This window comes from Anomaloglossus baeobatrachus, chromosome 8 (genome assembly GCF_048569485.1).
Source record: "Anomaloglossus baeobatrachus isolate aAnoBae1 chromosome 8, aAnoBae1.hap1, whole genome shotgun sequence".
NCBI lineage: Eukaryota > Metazoa > Chordata > Amphibia > Anura > Aromobatidae > Anomaloglossus > Anomaloglossus baeobatrachus.
In genome coordinates this window covers 177,716,121-177,741,583 of record NC_134360.1, presented here as the reverse complement: position 1 = coordinate 177,741,583, position 25,463 = coordinate 177,716,121, and the positions used below count along the sequence as shown (strand labels likewise).

The 25,463-nt window shown below is 52.6% G+C and overlaps 1 protein-coding gene across 4 annotated transcripts in view; it reads left to right on the top strand.

Moving 5' to 3' along the window:
• Nucleotides 1-25,463, top strand: part of PRRC2C (proline rich coiled-coil 2C) — a 344,519-nt gene that overhangs the window by 221,836 nt on the left and 97,220 nt on the right. For all 4 annotated transcript variants that reach the window (XM_075322243.1, XM_075322246.1, XM_075322244.1 and 1 more), the window contains exons 16-17: nucleotides 713-3,013; nucleotides 3,168-3,400. In XM_075322243.1, the coding sequence (XP_075178358.1) occupies nucleotides 713-3,013; nucleotides 3,168-3,400 (2,534 nt within the window). The remainder of the gene's footprint in view (nucleotides 1-712; nucleotides 3,014-3,167; nucleotides 3,401-25,463) is intronic.

The window sequence follows — 25,463 nt, the reverse complement described above, 5'->3', positions numbered from 1 at the left end:
GCAGCACTTATTGGGAGCCATGGATTGGAGACTGGTACATTTTTAGGGTTTCCAGTTTTCTACCAACTTGATTTCCTTTGACACCTTGAGTAAACTTTCTGCCTCATTTAGCATTTTTAGCAGGCACGTCAATTGGCTGCAGATCTATGGGGATCCAGGTCCCAAACCACCACCTCCCCTCATTGCGTGCACAATGGACCCCTGAGACGGGAGCAGCTCCGCAGAAGGGAGCGTGCACACAGCGGGGTACATTTTATATAGAAAGTAAAGGTTACATGGCCTATGCTCTCTATTGAATTTGGTGTGTGCAGGCTTAGGAGCTACGCTCCCCAATCTACTGAGCGCCATACTTCTCTGTGTGGTTTCTGGATCCCAACCATCCTGCAGGCAATGCATGTGCCTGTCAAATATGTGCCTGCAGCAAAGCTTATGCTTTCTATTGAATCCGATCCGTGTGCCATCACAGACAGGATCTGTGCTCTCCTGTCCGCTGAGCCCTTCTCAAGGGTCTATTGTATTAACTGAGGACCCGGACCACCACTGATCTGCATCTCCAAGTGCATGCTAAATATGAAAAATGAGCCAGAGAGTTTAGTTACTCTTATGTAGTTGTGCACATCTGAAGGTTTAGGTACATTTGATTTATTAATTGCTTATATTTAATTATGACACTTGCAAATATTAATATATATATTTTTTTTTCCGTTTTAAGGCCTGAAACACCACTGGACCAAGAAGTTATTACTGAAAACTACTCGTTGGACCACAGTCCATTTGAACCTGCACACAAAACGGATTTCTTTTCAAGAACACGAGACCCAGATCTTCACAGTGCACCTACTAGACATACAGAACCACCTGTTCAACTACCTCAAGCAGAAGAAAAAGACAGCGTGATGTCCACATATGAACCATCAGAGAAGCCAGCACCGTCTGAAGAACCATTTCACATTGAAATTCAGCCTGTGCTGACCAGGACTTTATCCAATGAGTCTGCTCATACTCAGAAGCAAGAAGAGAGGAGGGTAGATCCCGTACCAATTAATGCTAAAGTATCTATTCGGCCTCCTGAACCTACAAAGGAAACCATAGATGATAAACCAAGGAAAGAGAGCTTTTCTAAGCCGCTAGATATGTTAAAAACAGAAAAGCCTTTTAAACCCAAGTCTGAAACAAGGTGGGGACCAAAACCAGGATCCCGAAACCGCGAAGAAGGTATGGATAGACCGGTAAGACGATCTGGCCCAATTAAAAAGCCTATTCTTCGTGACATGAAAGAGGAGCGTGAAATGCGAAAAGAAAAGGAGGAGGAAAAGAGTGGGCATGAAAAACCTATGAGACAAGAGAAAGTTGAAAAGAAAACACAGCCACAGCAGCCAGTGCCAAGTTTAGCCTCAGCAATAAGTAAAGCTGAGCAAGACAAGCCTTCACTTGATACTGCTACTCTTCCTAAAGTGTCAAATACTAGCACATCACATTCGGAAAAGTCATTGGATAACGCTTCAGATTCTATACCCAAACCTGTTGCCCAACCAACTCCAAGCACTCAGCCAAATAAAGAGGATAAAGTAGTGCGTGTGGTGAACAAGGAAAATAAAGACATGCCTTCTGAGAAGCCCAAATCCGATACTAAACCTCCATTAGCAACTCAGCCCCCTTATACAATGGTGCCACATCGAAGGGACCCAATGCTTCCTCCAAGGGCCTACAGAAAAGAAGCTAGAGACAGAGACTGGTTTCCTGATCAGGGGTATAGAGGTCGAGGCCGGGGGGAGTATTATTCCAGAGGTAGAAGCTATAGAGGTTCATATGGAGGCAGAGGACGAGGAGGTAGAGGTCACAATAGGGAATATCCACATTACAGAGATTCTAAGGTGCGTTCTGATCAAGCTCCTCCTGGTGCTGCAAGGCGCAGGGATGAAAGTGAAACGAGAAGTGAAAGCTCTGATTTTGAGGTGTTGCCCAAAAGGAGAAGACAACATGGTTCAGAAACAGACTCTGACAGCGAAGCACATGAAAGTGCCAGTGACACTCCTCTTTCGGATAAGGAGACTTTCAGCAGGACCAAATCTCGTAGAGATGAGCGTCCCGATATCAAACGAGCACCTAAATCTGTTTCCACTTTGAAGTCTGAAGCTGGAACCTCTAGAGCAGAAATCAGACCACCCGAAAGGCACTTCCCCAGAGATGATGACTCTCGTATTAAACCTGGCTTCTTACCAAAGGGGGAGCCTTCTCGAAGAGGGAGAGGAGCTGGGAGTTTTCGCCGTGGTGGCAGGGAACCCGGCATGCGTCCAACACGTCCTCCTCCACCCAGAAGATCTAATTATAGAGACAATCACTGGATTCCACGGCAGCAGGATTCAAGACCACTGCCACCTCCACGTATGGATGATGGTGAACACAGACATCAAGATCACCATATGTTACCACCTGGTGATAAGAGACCACCTATTAAGTTTGAACGGAAGTTTGATCCCTCTAGAGATAGACCTAGGAGGCAAAGACCTACGCGACCACCCAGACAGGATAAGCCTCCGCGATTTAGAAGATTAAAAGAACGAGAGAGAGAAGATGCTGGCAAACCAGTAGAAGCTAGTGGACCTTCTAATCAAGGCATGCCAGCCTCAAACAGTGTTCATGAATTCCCATCAGATTTTTCCGGTAACAAGACTCCAGATTTGTCCAACCATAACTCTTCAGACCAGGCTAATGAGGAATGGGAAACTGCGTCTGAAAGTAGTGACTTTAACGAACGAAGGGAAAGGGACGAGCGGAAAGCAGCAACTTCAGCCAACATCCAGTCACCAGCCCCTAGCAAAACCACTGACTGTTTGGCACAATCTCCACCCAAACGGGAAAGTGCAAAAAGAAGTTTCTCCAGTCAAAGACCGGGCATGGATCGTCAGAACCGACGTGGCAATACTGGTGGTGCTCCAAAACCTGGCAGGCATTACTCTGGTCCTAGGGGTGAGAGGCGAAGCGGAACATCATTACAAAGGGGAAAACGAGGGTGAGAAACCTGTTACATAGCTACTGTTAGACTGATGGCTGCTAGGTGGCATTGCCTGTCACGTATCGGCAAATGTTTGCTTGATATTTATCTTCCTATTTGTAATTCGGCTTAATTCAGTCACTTAAGTACTTGTTTTCTATTGAACCCCCAGGACAGGCGATGAGCAGATCTCAGGATTAGGGGCACTAGATAATTGCGGCGGCGGCAATATTCACCATCACTATCACAACTATCACCCGCATCCTGACGATGGGAGTGCTTCAGCCCAATCAAAAACTGCCAAGGATGTGACCGGCAAGAAGAAGGAAGAGCCTAAGCTGGTTGTCAAGAAATCTAAGGAAAAAGTGGATGCCTTGTCTCAGTTTGATCTGAACAACTATGCAAGTAGGTGTCCTTTTTTAGCTGTCTTACCATGCTTAATGGAAGGGGTTTTTTTTCCTCTAAAAACAACATGGTAGGCACCATTAGAGGATTTAGGGAACTTTTTAACTTTTTTTTTTTTGGGTACCTGCAGCAGTTTACGTAAATCTAATATTTGCAAAGTATTTTATTTTTATTTTTTTTTTTATTGTCCTTTTTTGACTTGAACAATATCTTTATTAGCATAAGATTTTCTTCAGCGCTCTATTGGGAGACCCAGACGATTGGGTGTATAGCACTGCCTCCGGAGGCCACACAAAGCAATTACACTAAAAAGTGTAAGGCCCCTCCCCTTCTGGCTATACACCCCCAGTGGGATCACTGGCTCACCAGTTTTCTGCTTTGTGCGAAGGAGGTCAGACATCCACGCATAGCTCCACTGTTTGTAGTCAGCAGTAGCTGCTGGCTATATCGGATGGAAGAAAAGAGGGCCCATATGGGGCCCCCAGCATGCTCCCTTCTCACCCGCGGTGGTGCTTGTAAGGTTGAGGTACCTATTGCTGGTACAGAGGCTGGAGCCCACATGCTGTTTTCCTTCCACATCCCCTGGAGGGCTCTGTGGAAGTGGGATCTTACCGGCCTCCAAGCCCTGAGGCCGGGCTCCATCCACAGACCCAGAGAACCTGCTGGATTTGGAGCGGGAGTGCCGTTCAGGGACAAGGCCCTGCAACTTTCAGGTACTCTGTGTCCCCGGCAGGCACGGACACTCTCAAGGCTTGCTGAGCGTTATAGTGCGCCGGGGACAGTAGCGCTGTGCGCTGGGGTTAGGTCACTGCAGCTTTGCTGAGTGACGTTACATGTTGGGAACTACTGCGCCGACCGCTACTGGAGCGGCGGCGCAGCTGCGACTTGTGGTGCGCCGGGGACTTTGCGCCGACCGCGCTTTTACGGCGGCGGCGCTTCTAACTTTAGCCCCCGGCTTCTGCGGCCTAGCGCCGCTTCGTTCCCGCCCCCACCCTGTCAATCAGGGTAGGGGAGAGACGCTGCTCAATTGGCAGCGCCGAGGGCTGGAGCTTTATTTACATGCTCCAGCCCTCTCACTAGGCACAGTGGGAAGCAGGCTTCCCGCTCTTCGTCTGTATACGCCCAGGGCCCGCCCCCCCTCTCCACAAGGACGCCGGCAGCCATTACACATGCGGTCTGGCTGGGGAAAGGCAGCAGGCTCTGGGAGACCCAGACTAAAGGGATTTCGGCGACCACACACCCGCTCCTAAGCGGGCGGTAAGCTGCACTTTAGTGCTGGCCCCACTAGTGCCTCAGTGTTATATTAGTGTACTTTTTTCTTAGTACCATATATATATATAGTTGCACTGTAAGGTCGCTTCTTGGCTGGACACCCTGTACTGCTCTGAGGAGGCAGCAACATGTCATCCGCAAAACGCAAGGGTGCCAAGGCACAGGCTGTGTACACTGTTTGTACTGCATGTGGGGCTGATCTACAGGCAGGCTCCAAAGACTCACATTGTGTGCAATGTTCAGTCCCAGTGGCACTTCGTCAGCCAGAGCCTATGGTGGTAGTGGCCCAGGCAGAGACGCCTGTGAACCCTGCCCCGGTGACGGGGACAGACTTTGCAGTTTTTGCGGATAAAATGTCTGTGACTATGTCAAAAATCCTGGAGACCTTGCAGTCCAGGCCAGTTGCTCAGACCATAGACACTGCTGTGTCTATGCTCTCCGGTCCCCCTCAGTTGGAACTAATCCGTACTTCAAGGGGGTCTCAAGCATCACAGGCTGAAGTCTCTGACTCAGATGACAGTCCCAGGCAGCCTAAGCGAGCTCGCTGGGAAAGACCCTCCACGTCGTCACACTGCTCAGGGTCTCAGCGAGAAGAGTCTCTCTGTGATGAGACTGAGGACGGTGATCAGGATTCTAATCCTGAGGCTCCTTTCAATCTGGATGCCCCTGATGGTGACGCCATGGTTAATGACCTTATATCGGCAATTAATAGACTGTTGGATATTTCTCCCCCAGCCCCTTCTGCAGAGGAGGCAGCTGCACAGCAGGAGAAGTTCCATTTCCTGTATCCCAAGCGTAAATTAAGTGCCTTTTTGGACCACTCTGACTTCAGAGAATCGATCCAGAAACACGACGCTCATCCAGACAAGCGTTTCTCTAAACGTTCTAAGGATACCCGTTATCCTTTTCCCTCTGAGGTGGCCAAACGCTGGACCCAGTGTCCAAAGGTGGATCCCCCAATTTCCAAGCTTGCGGCTAGATCCATAGTCGCAGTAGAGGATGGCGCTTCACTTAAAGATGCCAACGACAGACAGATGGACCTTTGGTTGAAATCTGTCTATGAAGCTATCGGCGCGTCGTTTGCTCCAGCATTCGCGGCCGTGTGGGCACTCCAAGCTATTTCAGCTGGTTTAGCACAGGTGGATGCTATCATACATCCAGCAGTGCCGCAGGTGGCGTCCCTAACTTCGCAAATGTCTGCGTTTGCGACCTATGCTATCAATGCTGTCCTAGAATCTACGAGCCGTACCGCTATGGCGTCCGCCAATTCTGTGGTTTTGCGCAGAGCCTTGTGGTTAAAGGACTGGAAAGCAGATGCTGGTTCCAAAAAATGCTTAACCAGCTTGCCATTATCTAGAGACAGACTGTTTGGTGAGCCATTGGCTGAAATCATAAAACAGTCCAAGGGTAAGGACTCTTCCTTACCACAGCCCAGAGCAAGTAAACCTCAACAGAAAAAGTGGCAGTCGAGGTTTCGGTCCTTTCGAGGCTCGGGCAAGGCCCAATTCTCCTCGTCCAAAAGGACTCAGAAAGAACAAGGGAGCTCAGATTCCTGGCGGGCTCACTCACGCCCCAGGAAAGCAAATGGAGGAACCGCTTCCAAAGCGGCTACCTCATGACTTTCGGCCTCCTCCCTCCGCATCCTCGGTCGGTGGCAGGCTCTCCCGCTTTTGCGACATTTGGCTGTCACAGGTCAAAGACCGGTGGGTAACAGACATTTTGTCTCGCGGGTACAGAATCGAGTTCAGTTCTCGACCTCCACTTCGGTTCTTCAGAACCTCCCCACACCCCAACCGAGCAGATGCCCTGCTGCAGGCGGTGTGCTCACTAAAAGCAGAAGGAGTCGTGATCCCTGTCCCCCCTCAGGAACGGGGGCGAGGATTTTACTCCAATATCTTTGTGGTTCCAAAAAAGGACGGCTCCTTCCGTCCTGTTCTGGACCTAAAACTGCTCAACAAGCATGTGAACGCCAGGCGGTTCCGGATGGAATCCCTCCGCTCAGTCATTGCCTCAATGTCTCAAGGAGATTTCATAGCATCAATAGACATCAAAGATGCTTATCTCCACGTGCCGATTGCTACAGAGCACCAACGCTTTCTACGCTTCGTGATAGGAGACGACCATCTTCAGTTCGTAGCTCTGCCATTTGGTCTGGCGACAGCCCCTCGGGTGTTCACCAAGATCATGGCGGCAGTGGTAGCAGTCTTGCACTCTCACGGACACTCTGTGATCCCTTACTTGGACGATTTACTGGTCAAGGCACCCTCTCAAGAGGCATGCCAACTCCGCCTGAATGTTGCACTGGAGACTCTCCAGGCGTTCGGGTGGATCATCAACTTCCCAAAGTCAAATCTGTCACCGACCCAATCACTAACGTATCTTGGCATGGAGTTTCATACTCTCTCAGCGATAGTGAAGCTTCCGCTGGACAAGCAGCGGTCTCTACAGACTGGGGTGCAGGCTCTCCTTCAAAGTCAGTCGCACTCCTTAAGACGCCTCATGCACTTCCTCGGGAAGATGGTGGCGGCAATAGAGGCGGTTCCGTTTGCGCAGTTTCATCTGCGTCCACTTCAATGGGACATTCTCCGCCAATGGGACGGGAAGTCAACATCCCTGGACAGGAAAGTCTCCCTTTCCCAGACGGCCAAAGACTCTCTGCAGTGGTGGCTTCTTCCCACCTCATTATCACAGGGAAGATCCTTCCTACCACCGTCTTGGGCGGTGGTCACGACAGACGCGAGTCTGTCAGGGTGGGGAGCAGTCTTTCTCCACCACAGGGCTCAGGGTACGTGGACTCGGCAGGAGTCCACCCTTTAGATCAATGTTCTGGAAATCAGAGCAGTGTATCTTGCCCTACTAGCCTTCCAGCAGTGGCTGGAAGGAAGGCAGATCCGAATTCAGTCGGAAAACTCCACAGCGGTGGCATACATCAACCACCAAGGGGGGACACGCAGTCGGCAAGCCTTCCAGGAAGTCCGGCGGATTCTGATGTGGGTGGAAGCCACAGCCTCCACCATATCCGCAGTTCACATCCCCGGCGTAGAAAACTGGGAAGCAGACTTCCTCAGTCGCCAGGGCATGGACGCAGGGGAATGGTCCCTTCACCCAGACGTGTTTCAGGAAATCTGTCGCCGCTGGGGGGTGCCGGACGTCGACCTAATGGCGTCACGGCACAACAACAAGGTCCCAACCTTCATGGCACGGTCTCGCGATCAAAGAGCGCTGGCGGCAGACGCCCTAGTGCAAGATTGGTCGCAGTTCCGGCTCCCTTATGTGTTTCCACCTCTGGCACTCTTGCCCAGAGTGCTACGCAAGATCAGATCCGATTGCATCCGCGTCATACTTGTCGCCCCAGACTGGCCGAGGAGGGCGTGGTATCCGGATCTGTGGCAGCTCACGGTTGGCCAACCGTGGGCACTCCCAGACCGACCAGACTTACTGTCCCAAGGGCCGTTTTTCCATCGGAATTCTGCGGCCCTGAACCTGACTGTGTGGCCATTGAGTCCTGGATCCTAGCGTCTTCAGGATTGTCCCAAGGGGTCGTTGCCACCATGAGACAGGCTAGGAAGCCCACGTCCGCTAAGATCTACCACAGAACGTGGAGGATATTCTTATCCTGGTCCTCTGCTCAGGGAGTGTCTCCCTGGCCATTTGCATTGCCTACCTTTCTTTCTTTCCTGCAATCTGGGTTAGAAAAAGGTTTGTCGCTCGGCTCCCTTAAAGGTCAGGTCTCGGCGCTATCCGTCTTTTTTCAGAGGCGTTTGGCACGCCTTCCTAAGGTGCGCACGTTCCTACAGGGGGTTTGCCATATCGTACCCCCGTACAAGCGGCCGTTAGATCCATGGGATCTGAACAGGGTACTAGTTGCCCTCCAGAAGCCGCCCTTCGAGCCTCTGAGGGAGGTTTCACTTTCTAGACTATCACAGAAAGTGGCTTTTCTGGTAGCGATCACATCTCTTCGGAGAGTGTCTGAGCTGGCAGCACTATCATCCAAGGCTCCCTTCCTGGTCTTCCACCAGGACAAGGTTGTGCTGCGCCCCATTCAGGAGTTTCTCCCGAAGGTGGTATCCTCTTTTCATCTTAATCAGGATATCTCTTTGCCTTCGTTTTGTCCTCATGCAGTTCATCGGTATGAGAAAGATTTACATTTGTTAGATCTGGTGAGAGCACTCAGAATCTACATTTCCCGCACGGCGCCCTTGCGCCGTTCGGATGCACTCTTTGTCCTTGTCGCTGGTCAGCGCAAAGGGTCGCAGGCTTCTAAGGCTACCCTGGCTCGATGGATCAAAGAACCAATTCTTGAAGCCTACCGTTCTGCTGGGCTTCCGGTTCCATCAGGGCTGAAGGCCCATTCTACCAGAGCCGTGGGTGCATCCTGGGCATTACAACACCAGGCTACGGCTCAACAGGTGTGCCAGGCAGCTACCTGGTCGAGTCTGCACACTTTCACCAAACATTATCAGGTGCATACCTATGCTTCGGCGGACGCCAGCCTAGGTAGAAGAGTCCTGCAGGCGGCAGTTGCCTCCCCGTAGGGGAGGGCTGTCTTGCAGCTCTAACATGAGGTATTTCTTTACCCACCCAGGGACAGCTTTTGGACGTCCCAATCGTCTGGGTCTCCCAATAGAGCGCTGAAGAAGAAGGGAATTTTGTTACTTACCGTAAATTCCTTTTCTTCTAGCTCTTATTGGGAGACCCAGCACCCGCCCTGTTGTCCTTCGGGATTTTTGGTTTGTTTGCGGGTACACATGTTGTTCATGTTGAACGGTTTTCAGTTCTCCGATGTTACTCGGAGAGAATTTGTTTAAACCAGTTATTGGCTTTCCTCCTTCTTGCTTTTGCACTAAAACTGGTGAGCCAGTGATCCCACTGGGGGTGTATAGCCAGAAGGGGAGGGGCCTTACACTTTTTAGTGTAATTGCTTTGTGTGGCCTCCGGAGGCAATGCTATACACCCAATCGTCTGGGTCTCCCAATAAGAGCTAGAAGAAAAGGAATTTACGGTAAGTAACAAAATTCCCTTCTTTCTTCAGCGCTCTATTGGGAGACCCAGACGATTGGGGTATAGCTACTGCCCTCCGGAGGCCACACAAAGCACTACACTAAAAAGTGCAAGGCCCCTCCCCTTCTGGCTATACCCCCCCCGTGGTATCACGGGTTCTCCAGTTTTCAAGCTTTGTGCGAAGGAGGTCAGACATCCACGCATGGCTCCACAGATTTTAGTCAGCAGTAGCTGCTGACTATTTCGGATGGAAGAAAAGAGGGCCCATGTAGGGCCCCCAGCATGCTCCCTTCTCACCCGTGGATGGTGTTGTAAGGTTGAGGTACTTATTGCTAGTACAGAGGCCGGAGCCCACATGCTGTTTTCCTTCCCCATCCCCATGAGGGGCTCTGGGTGAAGTGGGATCTTACCGGTCTCCAGGCACAGAGACCGAGCTCCATCCACAGACCCAAAAGAACCTGCTGGATATGGAGCTGAGTATCGTCAGGGACAGGGCCCTGCTACATCAAGGTACTCTGTGTTCCCATGCACATCGCGCCCACACACACCAGCATTGCTGGGAGTGTTAGTGCGCCGGGGACAACAGCGCGGAGCGCTGGTGCTATTATTCACTGCAGCTTTGCTGAGTGAATTTATGTATTGAAAACGGCCGCGCCGGCCGCTGCTGGTTGTTTTTTACATTGTGGCGCGGCTGGGACTTGTGGTGCGCCGGGGGACTTCGGCGTCGGCCGTGCACATAGGACGGCCGCGCTTATTACTAGAGTCCCCGGCTTTGCGGCCTAGTTTTCGTTTCGTTCCCGCCCCAGCCCTGCCAGTCAGAGGAGGGGCGGGACGCTGTACAGTAGCTCAGCGCAGGGAGCTGGAGTCTGCTTTGCATTCTCCAGCCCCCTCTCACTGAACACAGTGAGACGCCGGGTTCCCGCTCTTGGCTGGGGCTCGCCCACGGCCCGCCCCTCTGCACAGGACGGGGAAGAGAAGCCGGCAGCCATTATGGTTTCCACTCTGGGAGAACGGAACCAGTCACAGGTTTTTGGGCGACCTCGCACCCGCTCTTGTGCGGGCGGTAAGCAACTGACACCACTAATGCTGAAGTGGGCTTTTGGGCTGTGTGCTGATATGCTATGCACTGTACTGTACTGTCGCTATTCTGGGCAACAGCAGCAAATAAGCAATGCTGCTGAGGCACAAGCTTTCAATGCTTCTTCGTTTGCATGTGCTGCAGTGTTTACTGTCAGATTGGGCAACAGCAGCAGTAGAGCAATTTGTGCTAAGGCACAAGCTTTCAATGCTGCTTCGCTTGCATGTGCTGCACGGTTTATTGTTATGCTATACATTCACTGTATGTCGCTATTCTTGGCTAATGCGCCCAGATAAACAGACAAAAGCAGCAGTAGAGCAATGGTGCTACGGCACAAGTTTTCAATGCTGCTTGACTTGCATTGGCTGCAGTGTTTACTGTCATGCTTGTATGCTATACATTCACTGTATGTCGCTATCCTTGGCTAATGTTCCTGGATAAATAGACAACAGCAGCAGAAAGGCTAGGGTGCTAACGCGCAAGCTTTCAATGCTGCTTGGATTGCATGGGCTGCAGTGTTTACTGTCATGCTGTATGCTATACATTCACTGTATGTCGCTATCCTTGTCTCATGCTCCTAGATAAATAGACAACAGCAGCAGAAGAGCAAATGTGCCAAGCCGCAAGTTTTCAATGCTGCGTGTACTACATGTGCTGAAGTGTTTATTTGTACTTCATGCTTGTATGACTATTCACTGTACGGTCGCTATCCTCGGCTAGGCTCTTAGATAGCTAGACAACAACAGCAGAAAAAGACAAGTTGCCAATGCACGGGCTTTCTATGCTGCTTGTACTGCATGTCATACGGTTTCAGGACCCCCAGTGCGTGCAATTGCTCAACCGGGGTCTCTGCTATATGTGGCCAAAGGAACCACCTGTGATCTCTGTCCAGAGACAGGGACGAAGTTGCAGTTTTTCCGCTGATATATTGTCTGTGACTATGACTGACATCTTACAGACTTTGCACCCCAAGCAGACCGTGGGCAATATGGTTGCAATGACCCTGGCCGCCCTGATCTGGAGCATCTCAAGGCGCCAGAGTGATTCCAGGCATCCCAGAGAGCAGGCATCCGACACGGTCGACAGTCCCAGATGGCCTAAGCGGGCTCGCTGGCATTAGCCCTCGACTACATCACTGGGCAAGGTCCCAGCTGGAGTACTCTCTGTACGATGAGGCAGACGTAGCTGTTCAGGACTCTGTTCCTGAGACCGCTCTCAATCCGGATACACCGGATGGTGACGCTATAGTGAATAATCTTATTGCGTCCATCAACGAAAGGTTGGGTATTTCTCCCTCAACTCCTCCAGTGGAGGGGTCAGCTTCACAGCAAGAGAAATCTCTATATATTGAGTACTTGTTTAGCACTCTGACTCCAGAGACGCAGTCCAGAAACGACACGCTTATCACGATAAGCGTTTCTCCGACCGTATTAATGAGACACGTGTCGCTCCCCCTGACGTGGTCAAGCGCTAGACCCAGTATCCAAATGTGGATCCCCCAATCTCCATGCTTGCAGCTAGATCTATAGTTGTAGTGGTGGATAGGACTTCACTTCAAAATGCCATTGACAGGCAGATTGGCCTCTGGTTGCAATCTGTCTATGAAGCTATCGGCAGGTCGGCTGCTCCGGCAGTCGCAGCCGTGAAGGCACTCCAAGCTATTTCAGCTAGTATTGCGCAGAGGGTCGCTGTCACAGGTACTCTCGGTCCCAGCAGCGTCTTTAACTCGCAATGTCGGCATGGCGAATCATGCTGTTATTGCTGTCCGAGACTCTACGAGCCGGACGTCAGTGGCATCCGCCAACTCCGTGTTTTTACGCAGAGGCTAGTAGTTGAGAGATTGGAACAGAGGCTGCTTCCAACGAAGTGCTTAACCAGGTTGCCTTTATCTAGTGATAGTCTGTTGGTAAGGGTTGAATGAAATCATTCAACTATCCAAGACGACTCAAAAAGCCCAGAAGGGCATAGATTCCTAGCGGGCTCAATTCACGCCCGGGGAAGGCAGCCGGAGGATCCGCTACCAAAGCGTTTTCCTCATAATTTTCAGCCCTCTCACTCCGCAACCGCGGGGGGGCAGACTCCCCCGCTTTAGCGGCATTTACCTACCGCAGGTTGAGGGCCTGTGAGTGAGAGTCAGTTTGTTTTCAAACTACCGCACCGACCGAGCCGAGGCTCTTCTGCAGGCGGAAAGAGCGGTAATCCCTGTTCCTCTTCAGGAACCAGATACGCATTTTGCCCCGACCTGGTCGTGGTGCCAAAATAGGACGGCTCCTTCCGTCCCGTTCTGGACTTTATACTGCTTAACGAGCACGTGAAAACCAGGCGGTTCCGGATGGCATCACTCCGCTCCGTCATTGCCTCTCTGTCTCAAGGAGTTTTCCTAGCTTCAATAGACATCAGGATGCTTATCTACACGTGCCGATTGCTCCGAGGCACCGGCGTTGGCTACGATTCGTTATTAAAGACGAGAATATTTCGTTTCGTAGCCATACCCTTTGGCTGGCGACAGCCCCACGGGTGTTCACCAAGTTCGTGGCAGCAGAGGGAGCAGTCCCGCGCTCTCACGGTCACTCTGTGATCCTTTACTTGGGCAATCTACTGGTCAAGGCACTCTCCTTTACAAGCATGCCAACACAACCTGAACATGGCGCTGGACCCTTCCCAGAGTTTCGGGTGGGTCTTCAACTTTTCAAGGTTGAACCCAATCGCTGGCATCTCCTGGAGAGTTTTCACACTCTCTCAGCGATAGTGAAGCTTCCGCTGGACAAACAGCGTTCACTACAGACGAGGGGACAGTCTCTCCTTCAAGGAGGCGCCTCATCCAGAGGCGAGTTTTAGCTTTTCCAGACGGTCAAAGACCATCTTCAGAGGAGTCCACTCTTCAACTCAGTGGTCTGGAGCTCTGGGCAGTGTATCTTGCACTGCAAGCCTTCCTGCAGTGGCTGGAATGCAAATAGATCCGAATTCAGTCGGACTATCCACAGCGGTGGCATACACCAACCACCAAGGCGGACTACGCAGTCGACAAGACTCCCAAGAGGTCCGGCGGATTCTGCTATGGGTAGAAGACAGAGCATACACCATATCAGCTGTTCACATCCCGGGCGTACGACACTAGGAAGCAGACTTCCTCAGTCGCCAGGGCGTGGACGCAGGGGAATGGGCTCTGCACCCGTTTGTTTGCAAGAATTCTGTAGACGCAGGATGAAGACGGACGTCGACGTCATGGCTTCTCGGCAACAACAAGGTCCCGATTTTCATGACGCGGTCTTACGATCAAAGAGCTCTGGCGACAGGCGCCTTGGCTCAGGATTGGTCACAGTTCCAGCTACCGATTGCTGCCACACCATCCTCGTCGCCCCAGACTGGCCGGGGAGGTCGTGGTACCGTGATCTGTGGCATCTCACCGTCGGTCGACCGTGAGCACGACGTCATTGCCACCATGAGACGGGCTAGCCAGCCGCGGTCTGCCAAGATCTACCACAACTCGTGGAAGATATTCTTATCTTAGTGTTCTGCTCAGGGAGGGTCTCCCTGGCCATCGGCATTGCCTACTTTGCCTTCCCTCCTGCAATCTGGTTGGGAAAGAGGTTGGTCGCTCGGCTCCCTTTAAGGGCAAGTCTCGGCACTATCCGTGTTCTTTTCAGAAGCGTCTAGCACGTCTTCCTAAGGTGCGCACGTTACTACAGGGGGTTTGTCATATTGTGCCCCCGTACAAGCGGCCGTTAGATCCATGGGATCTGAACAGGGTACTAGTTGCTCTCCAGAAGCCGCATTTCGAGCCTCTGAGGGAAGTTTCCCTTTCGCGCCTGTCACAGAAAGTGGCCTTTCTGGTTGCGATCACGTCGCTTCGGCGAGTGTCTAAGCTGGCGGCTCTGTCATTCAAGGCTCCCTTCCTAGTGTTCCACCAGGACAAGGTAGTGCTGCGCCCTATTCAGGAGTTTCTCCCTAAGGTTGTATCCGCGTTTCTTCTTAATCGGGATATACCCTTTCCTTCCTTTTGTTCTCATCCGGTTCTCCGGTATGAAAAGGATTTACAGTTGTTAGTTCTGGTGAGAGCACTCAGAATCTACATTTCCCGCACGGCGCCCATGCGCCGCTCTGATGCATTTTTTGTCCTTGTCGCTGGTACGCGCAAGGGGTTGCAGGTTTCTAAAGCCACCATGGCTCGATGGATCAAAGAACCAATTCTTGAAGACTACCGTTCTGCGGGGCTTCCGGTTCCTTCAGGGCTGAAGGTCCATTCTACCAGAGCCGTAGGTGCGTTTTGGGCATTACGACACCAGGCTACGGCTCAACAGGTGTGCCAGGCAGCTACCTGGTCGAGCCTGCACATTTTTCACCAAACATTATCAGGTGCATACCTATGCTTCGGCGGACGCCAGCCTAGGTAGAAGAGCCCTGCAGGTGGCAGTGGCTTCCCCATAGGGGAGGGCTGTCTTGCAGCTCTAACATGAGGTATTTCTTTACCCACCCAGGGACAGCTTTTGGACGTCCCAATCGTCTGGGTCTCCCAATAGAGCGCTGAAGAAGAAGGGAATTTTGTTACTTACCGTAAATTCCTTTTCTTCTAGCTCTTATTGGGAGACCCAGCACCCGCCCTGTTGTCCTTCGGGATTTTTTTGTTGTTTGCGGGTACACATGTTGTTCATGTTGAACGGTTTTTCAGTTCTCCGATGTTACTCGGAGTTAATTTGTTTAAACCAGTTATTGGCTTTCCTCCTTCTTGCTTTGGCACTAAAACTGGAGAACCCGTGATATCACGGGGGGGTATAGCCAGAAGGGGAGGGGCCTTGCACTTTTTAGTGTAGTGCTTTGTGTGGCCTCCGGAGGGCAGTAGCTATACCCCAATCGTCTGGGTCTCCCAATAAGAGCTAGAAGAAAAGGAATTTACGGTAAGTAACAAAATTCCCTTCTTCTGCTCTATATGCATGAAATGTATCCTTTTTTTTTGACTGAGCACCGTGCATACTGGTCAATACCTGTAAGTATCAGATTCATTGTGTGCTATTTATTAGCTTTATTTGCTCATCAGTGGTGACTGTGTATCAGTGTCGATGAACGTTACTTTTACTAAGGAATCCATTATTTCTTTGTCGCTCCATTGGGAGACCCAGACAATTGGATGTATAGCTTCTGCCTCCGGAGGCCACACAAAGCATTACACTTAAAAGTGTAAACCCCTCCCCTCTGCCTATACACCCCCCTGTGCATCACGGGCTCCTCAGTTTTTATTGCTTTGTGTGAAGGAGGCACACATCCACGCAAGCTCCACATTTTAGTCAGCAGCAGCTGCTGACTATATCGGATGGAAGAAAAGTGGGCCCATAACAGGGCCCCCCAGCATGCTCCCTTCTCACCCCACTCTGGTCGGCGGTGCTGTTAAGGTTTAGGTACCCATTGCGGGTACATAGGCAGGAGCCACATGCTGTTTTCCTTCCCCATCCCTTAGGGGCTCTGGGTGAAGTGGGATCCTAACCGGTCACCAGGCACTGGGACCGTGCTCCCTCCGCAGCCCCTGGGGGAATCTGCTGGACAGGAGACCGGGTATCATCAGGGACAAGGCCCTGCTACTCTGAGGTACTCTGTGTCCCCTTGGGGACGGCGCATAGAGCGCCTGTGTAATGGACACTGCAGCAGCTGCTGGGTGTGTTTGTGCGCCGGGACTACCGCGCTGACCGCGCTTGTTAGCCGGCCGCGCTTATAACTTTAGTCCCCGGCTTTTGCGGCCTAGTACCGCATATTCCCGCCCCCGGGCCTGCCAGTCAGGGGTAAGGGCGGGACGCTGCACTGGACGTCAGCGCTGAGGGCTGGAGCATACTTTGTATCCTCCTCCCCCCTCACTGAGCACCGTGGGGCACCAGATTCCTGCACTTTCTGAGGCACGCCCACGGCTCCCTCCTCCTCTCTGAACGCCGGCAGCCATTCCTATCAGCACTTCAGACGCTGCAGAACATCAGAGGGGAGACAACTCCGAGCTCCACAGCTCTGGGAGGCCCAGGCAGGGAATCTGGTGGTCACACAACCGCTGAGAGCGGTCGGTAAGCCGCACCTGTTACTAGGTGCTGGTCCCCCTGGGTGCCGAAGTGTATATTTATATGCTTATATTGTATACATTTACTCTGTACGGCCGCACTATTAGCTTTTGGCTATATACCCTCACTGATTGCTCTAAGAGGAGACAACAGCATGTCGTCCGCAAAAAGCAAGGGTGCCAAAGCACAGGCTTACTTTGCAACCTGTACCTCATGTGCGGCAATGCTACCTGCAGGTTCCACCTACCCTCATTGTGTGCAATGCTCGGCCCCTGTGACACTCACTCAGACGGAGTCTCAGCCACTGGTGGGACCCCCGGCCCAGGTGGAACCACCGACCCCCACTGTCCAGGTGACAGGGACAGAGTTTGCAGTATTCGCTGACAAACTTTCTGAGTCTATGGATAGATGGTCTGCTAAGATACTAGAAGCTTTGCAGTCCAGACCTGTAACACAGGCCCCGGGCACTGTTGATTCATTGCCCCCAGGCCCCCCTCGGTCGGAGCAGCAAAGTGCTCCTGGGTCGACTCATAGGTCCCACGGGGAGGACTCCGACACGGACCGCAGTCCCAGACCGACTAAGCGGGCTCGCTGGTAGCTTCCCTCGACTTCATCTCACTGTTCAGGGTCTCAGCATGAGGACTCTCTGGAAGATGAAGCGGATGGGGCAGATCAGGGCTCTGATCCTGACGCCGCGCTCAACCTTGATACGCCTGAAGGGGACGCCATAGTAAACGACCTTATAGCGTCCATCAATCAGGTGTTAGAGCTTTCTCCTCCAGCCCTTCCGAGTGAGGAGTCAGCTTCTCAGCAGGAGAAATTTCATTTTAGGTTTCCCAAACGTACACGGAGTGCGTTTCTTGATCACTCCGACTTCAAAGATGCAGTCCAGAAACACCGAGCTTTTCCGGATAAGCGCTTTACTAAGCGCCTTAATGACACACGTTATCCCTTCCCCCCTGACGTAGTCAAGGGTTGGGCTCAGTGTCCCAAGGTGGATCCTCCAGTCTCTAGACTGGCGGCCAGATCCATAGTTGCAGTGGCAGATGGTGCATCACTCAAGGATGCCACTGACAGGCAGATAGAGCTCCTGATGAAATCCATCTATGAGGCTATCGGCGCGTCCTTTGCTCCGGCATTTGCAGCCGTATGGGCACTCCAAGCTATCTCAGCTTGTCAGTCTGAGATTAATGCAGTCACACGGGCCGCTACTCCGCAGGTTGTGTCATTAACCTCTCAGGTGTCGGCGTTTGCGTCCTACGCCATGAATGCTGTACTGGACTCTGCGAGCCGTACAGCGGTAGCATCCGCCAATTCAGTGGCAGTCCGCAGGGCCATGTGGCTACGTGAATGGAAGGCAGACTCTGCTTCCAAAAAGTTTTTAACCGGTTTGCCGTTTTCTGGCGACCGCCTGTTTGGCGAGCAATTGGATGAAATCATTAAACAATCCAAGGGTAAGGACTCGTCCTTACCCCAGTCCAAACCTAACAGACCTCAACAACGGAAGGTACAATCGAGGTTTCGGTCCTTTCGGCCCTATGGCAGGTCTCAATTCTCCTCGTCCAACAGGCCTCAAAAGGGTCAGAGGAACTCTGATTCATGGCGGTCTAAGGCACGTCCTAAAAAGACCGCCGGAGGAACCGCTCCCAAAGCGGCCTCCTCATGACTTGCGGACTCCCCAAACCGCATCCTCGGTCGGTGGCAGGCTCTCCCGCTTTTGCGACGCCTGGTGCCCACATGTCCAAGACCGATGGGTGAGAGACATTCTGTCTCACGGTTACAGGATAGAGTTCAATTCTCGTCCTCCGATTCGTTTCTTCAGAACATCTCCGCCCCCCGAGCGAGCCGATGCTCTTCTTCAGGCGGTGAACACTCTGAAGGCAGAAGGAGTGGTTATCCCTGTTCCCCTTCAGCAATGGGGTCACGGTTTTTACTCCAACTTGTTTGTGGTACCAAAAAAGGACGGATCTTTCCGTCCCGTTCTGGACCTCAAACTGCTCAACAGACACGTGAAAACCAGGCGGTTCCGGATGGAATCTCTCCGCTCCGTCATCGCCTCGATGTCCCAAGGAGTCTTCCTAGCCTCAATCGACATCAGGGATGCTTATCTCCACGTGCCGATTGCACCAGAGCATCAGCGCTTCCTGCGTTTCGCCATCGGGGACGAACACCTTCAGTTCGTGGCACTGCCTTTCGGCCTGGCAACAGCCCCACGGGTCTTCACCAAGGTCATGGCAACAGTGGTAGCAGTCCTACACTCTCAGGGACACTCAGTGATCCCTTACTTGGACGATCTTCTTGTCAAGGCCCCCTCTCGGGTGGCATGCCAACACAGCCTGAACATTGCTCTGGAGACTCTCCAGAGGTTCGGGTGGATCATCAATTTCCCAAAGTCAAATCTGACACCGACACAATCGCTGACATATCTCGGGATGGAGTTTCATACTCTCCCAGCGATAGTGAAACTTCCGCTGGACAAACAGCGATCACTACAGACAGGGGTGCAATCTCTCCTCCGAGCTCAGTCGCACCCCTTGAGACGCCTCATGCACTTCCTAGGGAAGATGGTGGCAGCAATGGAGGCAGTTCCATTTGCGCAGTTTCATCTGCGTCCACTTCAATGGGACATTCTCCGCAAATGGGACAGGAAATCGACGTCCCTCGACAGGAACGTCTCCCTTTCTCGGGCAGCCAAGGCCTCCCTTCAGTGGTGGCTTCTTCCCACTTCCTTGTCGAAGGGGAAATCGTTTCTGCCCCCATCCTGGGCTGTGGTCACGACGGACGCGAGTCTGTCAGGGTGGGGAGCGGTCTTCCTCCACCACAGGGCTCAGGGAACCTGGACTCCGACAGAGTCCTCCCTTCAGATCAATGTTCTGGAGATAAGGGCAGTGTATCTAGCCCTAAAGGCGTTCCAGCCGTGGCTGGAAGGCAGGCAGATCCGAATTCAGTCGGACAACGCCACGGCGGTGGCATACATCAACCACCAAGGCGGCACACGCAGTCGCCAAGTCTTCCAGGAAGTTCGGCGGATTCTGCTGTGGGTGGAAGCCACAGCATCCACCATCTCCGCAGTTCACATCCCAGGCGTAGAAAACTGGGAAGCAGACTTTCTCAGTCGCCAGGGCATGGACGCAGGGGAATGGTCTCTTCACCCGGACGTGTTTCAAGAGATCTGTTGCCGCTGGGGAACGCCGGACGTCGACCTAATGGCGTCCCGGCACAACAACAAGGTCTCGGCATTCATGGCACGGTCTCAAGATCACAGAGCGCTGGCGGCAGACGCATTAGTTCAGGATTGGTCGCAGTTTCGACTGCCTTATGTATTTCCTCCTCTGGCACTGCTGCCCAGAGTGTTATGCAAGATCAGGTCCGACTGCCGCCGCGCCATCCTCATCGCCCCAGACTGACCGAGGAGGTCGTGGTACCCGGATCTGTGGCATCTCACGGTGGGTCAACCGTGGGCACTACCAGACCGACCAGACTTGCTGTCTCAAGGGCCATTTTTCCACCTGAATTCTGCGGCCCTCAACCTGACTGTGTGGCCATTGAGTCCTGGATCCTAGCGTCTTCAGGGTTATCTCAAGAGGTCATTGCCACTATGAGACAGGCCAGGAAACTAACGTCAGCCAAGATCTACCACAGGACGTGGAGGATCTTCTTATCCTGGTGCTCTGATCAGGGTTTTATTCCCTGGCCATTTGCCTTGCCCACTTTTCTGTCCTTCCTTCAATCCGGAATGGAAAAGGGGTTGTCTCTCGGCTCTCTTAAGGGACAAGTCTCGGCGCTCTCTGTATTTTTTCAAAAGCGTCTAGCAAGGCTTCCGCAGGTACGCACGTTCCTGCAGGGGGTTTGCCACATAGTCCCCTCTTACAAGTGCCCGCTAGAACCCTGGGATCTGAACAGGGTGCTAACGGCTCTTCAGAAACCACCTTTCGAGCCAATGAGAGATATTTCTCTTTCTCGCCTCTCGCAGAAGGTGGTCTTCCTAGTGGCAGTCACATCACTTCGCAGAGTGTCTGAGCTAGCTGCACTGTCATGCAAAGCCCCCTTCCTGGTGTTTCACCAGGACAAGGTGGTTCTGCGTCCGGTTCCGGAATTTCTCCCTAAGGTGGTATCCCCTTTTCATCTCAATCAGGATATCTCCTTACCTTCTTTTTGTCCTCATCCATTTCACCAATGTGAAAAGGATTTGCACTTGTTAGATCTTGTGAGAGCACTCCGGCTCTACATTTCTCGTACGGCGCCCCTGCGCCGCTCGGATGCGCTTTTTGTCCTTGTCGCTGGCCAGCGTAAAGGGTCGCAGGCTTCCAAGTCAACCTTGGCTCGGTGGATCAAGGAACCAATTCTTGAAGCCTACCGTTCTTCTGGGCTTCCGGTTCCTTCAGGACTGAAAGCCCATTCTACCAGAGCCGTGGGTGCGTCCTGGGCTTTGCGGCACCAGGCTACGGCTCAGCAGGTGTGTCAGGCGGCTACCTGGTCGAGTCTGCACACTTTCACGAAACACTATCAGGTGCATACCTACGTTTCGGCAGATGCCAGCTTAGGTAGGCGAGTCCTTCAGGCGGCGGTTGCCCACCTGTAGGAAGGGGCCGTCTTTCGGCTCTATTACCGGGGTATTCTTTTACCCACCCAGGGACTGCTTTTGGACGTCCCAATTGTCTGGGTCTCCCAATGGAGCGACAAAGAAGGGAATTTTGTTTACTTACCGTAAATTCCTTTTCTTCTAGCTCCTATTGGGAGACCCAGCACCCGCCCCTGTTCCCTTCGGGCTGTTGTTCTTTTGTGTACACATGTTGTTCATGTTGAATTGTTCTTTGGTTCATGGTTTAAGTTCTCCGAACATCCTTCGGATTGAATTTACCTTAGACCAATTTATAAGTTTCCTCCTTCCTGCTTTTGCACCAAAACTGAGGAGCCCGTGATGCACGGGGGGGTGTATAGGAAGAGGGGAGGGGTTTACACTTTTTAAAGTGTAATACTTTGTGTGGCCTCCGGAGGCAGAAGCTATACACCCAATTGTCTGGGTCTCCCAATAGGAGCTAGAAGAAAAGGAATTTACGGTAAGTAAACAAAATTCCCTTCTTTTATATTTTACAAGAGGGACTACAATTAAGAAGGGCTTGTCCAGGTAGGGGACAACCCTTTAAGTTGTTGTGCACATTGCGTCTTTCTTTGTCGCTCCATTGGGAGACCCAGACAATTGGGTGTATAGCTTCTGCCTCCGGAGGCCACACAAAGTATTACACTTAAAAGTGTAAAGCCCCTCCCCTTCTGCCTATACACCCCCCCGTGCATCACGGGCTCCTCAGTTTTTATGCTTTGTGCGAAGGAGACACACATGCACGCATAGCTCCACAATTTAGTCAGCAGCAGCTGCTGACTTTATCGGATGGAAGAAAAGAGGGCCCATAACAGGGCCCCCAGCATGCTCCCTTCTCACCCCACTCTGGTCGGCGGTGCTGTTAAGGTTGAGGTACCCATTGCGGGTACATAGGCAGGAGCCACATGCTGTTTTCCTTCCCCATCCCTTAAGGGCTCTGGGTGAAGTGGGATCCTAATCGGTCTCCAGGCACTGGGACCGTGCTCCCTCCGCAGCCCCTGGGGAATCTGCTGGACAGGAGCCGGGTATCGTCAGGGACAAGGCCCTGCTACTGTGAGGTACTCTGTGTCCCCTTGGGGACCGCGCATAGAGCGCTTGTGTCATACACGCTGCATCACTGCTGGGTGTGTTAGTGCGCCGGGGACTACCGCGCTGGCCGCGCTTATTTGCCGGCCGCGCTTATAACTTTAGTCCCCGGCTTTTGCGGCCTAGTACCGCATATTCCCGCCCCCGGGCCTGCCAGTCAGGGGAAGGGCGGGACGCTGCACAGGACGTCAGCGCTGAGGGCTGGAGCATACTTTGTATCCTCCTCCCCCCTCACTGAGCACCGTGGGGCACCAGATTCCCGCACTTTCTGGGGCACGCCCACGGCCCCCTCCTCCTCACAGAACGCCGGCAGCCATTCCTGTCAGCACATCTGAAGCTAGAGAGGAGAGACAACACGGCTCTGGGAGGCCCAGGCAGGGAATCTGGTGATCACACAACCGCTTTTGGCGGTCGGTAAGCAGCACCTGTTTCTAGGTGCTGGCCCCACTGAGTGCCGAAGTGTATATATATATATGCTTATATGCTATACATTTACACTGTACGGTCGCACTGTTGATTTTTGGCTATATACCCTCCTGGATTGTACTCAGAGGAGACAACAGCATGTCGTCCGCAAAAAGCAAGGGTGCCAAAGCACAGGCTTACTTTGCAACCTGTACCTCATGTGCGGCTATACTACCGGCAGGTTCCACCGACCCTCATTGTGTGCAATGCTCGGCCCCTGTGGCACTTACTCAGCCGGAGCCTCTGCTACTGGTGGCCCAAGTGGAACCACCCGCTACCACTGTCCAGGTGACAGGGACGGAGTTTGCAGTATTTGCTGACAAACTGTCTGAGAGTATGGATAAATGGTCTGCTAAGATACTAGAAGCCTTGCAGTCCAGGCCGGTAACACAGGCCCCGGGCACTGTTGAATCATTGGCCCCAGGCCCCCCTCGGTTGGAGCAGCAAAGTGCTCCTGGGGTGACTCATAGGTCCCAGGGTGAGGTCTCCGACACGGACCGCAGTCCCAGACCGCCTAAGCGGGCTCGCTGGGAAATTCCCTCAACTTCATCACACTGCTCAGGGTCTCAGCAATAGGACTCTTTGGAGGATGAAGCGGAGGTGGCAGATCAGGATTCTGATCCTGAGGCCGCTCTCAACCTGGATACACCTGAAGGAGACGCCATAGTGAATGACCTTATAGCGACCATCAATCAGGTGTTGGATCTTTCTCCCCCAGCTCCTCCAATTGAGGAGTCAGCTTCTCAGCAGGAGAAATTCCGTTTCAGATTTCCCAAGCGTACAATGAGTACGTTTCTGGATCACTCTGACTTCAGAGAGGCAGTCCAGAAACACCGAGCTTGTCCAGATAAGCGTTTTTCTAAGCGCCTTAAGGACACACGTTATCCCTTTCCCCCTGACGTTGTCAAGGGTTGGGCTCAGTGTCCCAAGGTGGATCCTCCAGTCTCCAGACTGGCGGCTAGATCCATAGTTGCCGTGGAAGATGGGGCTTCACTCAAAGATGCCACTGACAGACAGATGGAGCTCTGGTTGAAATCCATCTATGAAGCTATCGGCGCGTCCTTTGCTCCGGCATTCGCAGCCGTATGGGCACTCCAAGCTATCTCAGCGTGTCACTCGCAGATTAATGCAGTCACACGTGCCTCTGCTCCGCAGGTGGTGTCCTTAACCTCTCAGGCGTCGGCGTTTGCGTCCTACGCCATTAATGCTGTCCTGGATTCTGCTAGCCGTACGGCGGTAGCTTCCGCCAATTCGGTAGCAGTCCGCAGGGCCATGTGGCTACGTGAATGGAAGGCAGACTCTGCTTCCAAGAAGTTCTTAACCGGTTTGCCATTTTCTGGCGACCGCCTGTTTGGTGAGCGATTGGATGAAATCATTAAACAATCCAAGGGAAAGGACTCATCCTTACCCCAGTCCAAACCAAACAGACCTCAACAACGGAAGGTACAATCGAGGTTTCGGTCCTTTCGGCCCTCAGGCAGGTCTCAATTCTCCTCGTCCAACAGGCCACAGAAGGGTCAGAAGGACTCCGATTCATGGCGGTCTAAGTCACGTCCTAAAAAGACCGCCGGAGGAACCGCTACCAAAGCGGCCTCCTCATGACTTTCGGCCTCTCTACACCGCATCCTCGGTCGGTGGCAGGCTCTCCCGCTTTTGCGACGCCTGGCTGCCACAGGTACAGGACCGTTGGGTGAGAGACATTCTGTCTCACGGTTACAGGATAGAGTTCAGCTCTCGTCCTCCGACTCGATTCTTCAGAACATCTCCGCCCCCCGAGCGAGCCGATGCTCTTCTTCAGGCGGTGTGCACTCTGAAGGCAGAAGGAGTGGTGATCCCTGTTCCTCTTCAGCAACAGGGTCACGGTTTTTACTCCAACTTGTTCGTGGTGCCAAAAAAGGACGGATCTTTCCGTCCTGTTCTGGACCTAAAACTGCTCAACAAACACGTAAAAACCAGGCGGTTCCGGATGGAATCGCTCCGCTCCGTCATCGCCTCAATGTCCCAAGGAGATTTCCTGGCATCAATCGACATCAAAGATGCTTATCTCCACGTACCGATTGCTCCAGAGCATCAGCGCTTCCTGCGTTTCGCCATAGGGGACGAACACCTTCAGTTCGTGGCACTGCCTTTCGGCCTGGCGACAGCCCCACGGGTCTTCACCAAGGTCATGGCAACAGTAGTAGCAATCCTACACTCTCAGGGACACTCGGTGATCCCTTACTTAGACGATCTGCTTGTCAAGGCACCCTCTCGGGGAGCATGCCAACACAGCCTGAACATTGCTCTGGAGACTCTCCAGAGATTCGGGTGGATCATCAATTTCCCAAAGTCAAATCTGACACCGGCCCAATCACTGACATATCTTGGCATGGAGTTTCATACTCTCTCAGCGATAGTGAAGCTTCCGCTGGACAAACAGCGTTCACTACAGACAGGGGTGCAATCTCTCCTTCAAGGTCAGTCACACCCCTTGAGACGCCTCATGCACTTCCTAGGGAAGATGGTAGCAGCAATGGAGGCAGTTCC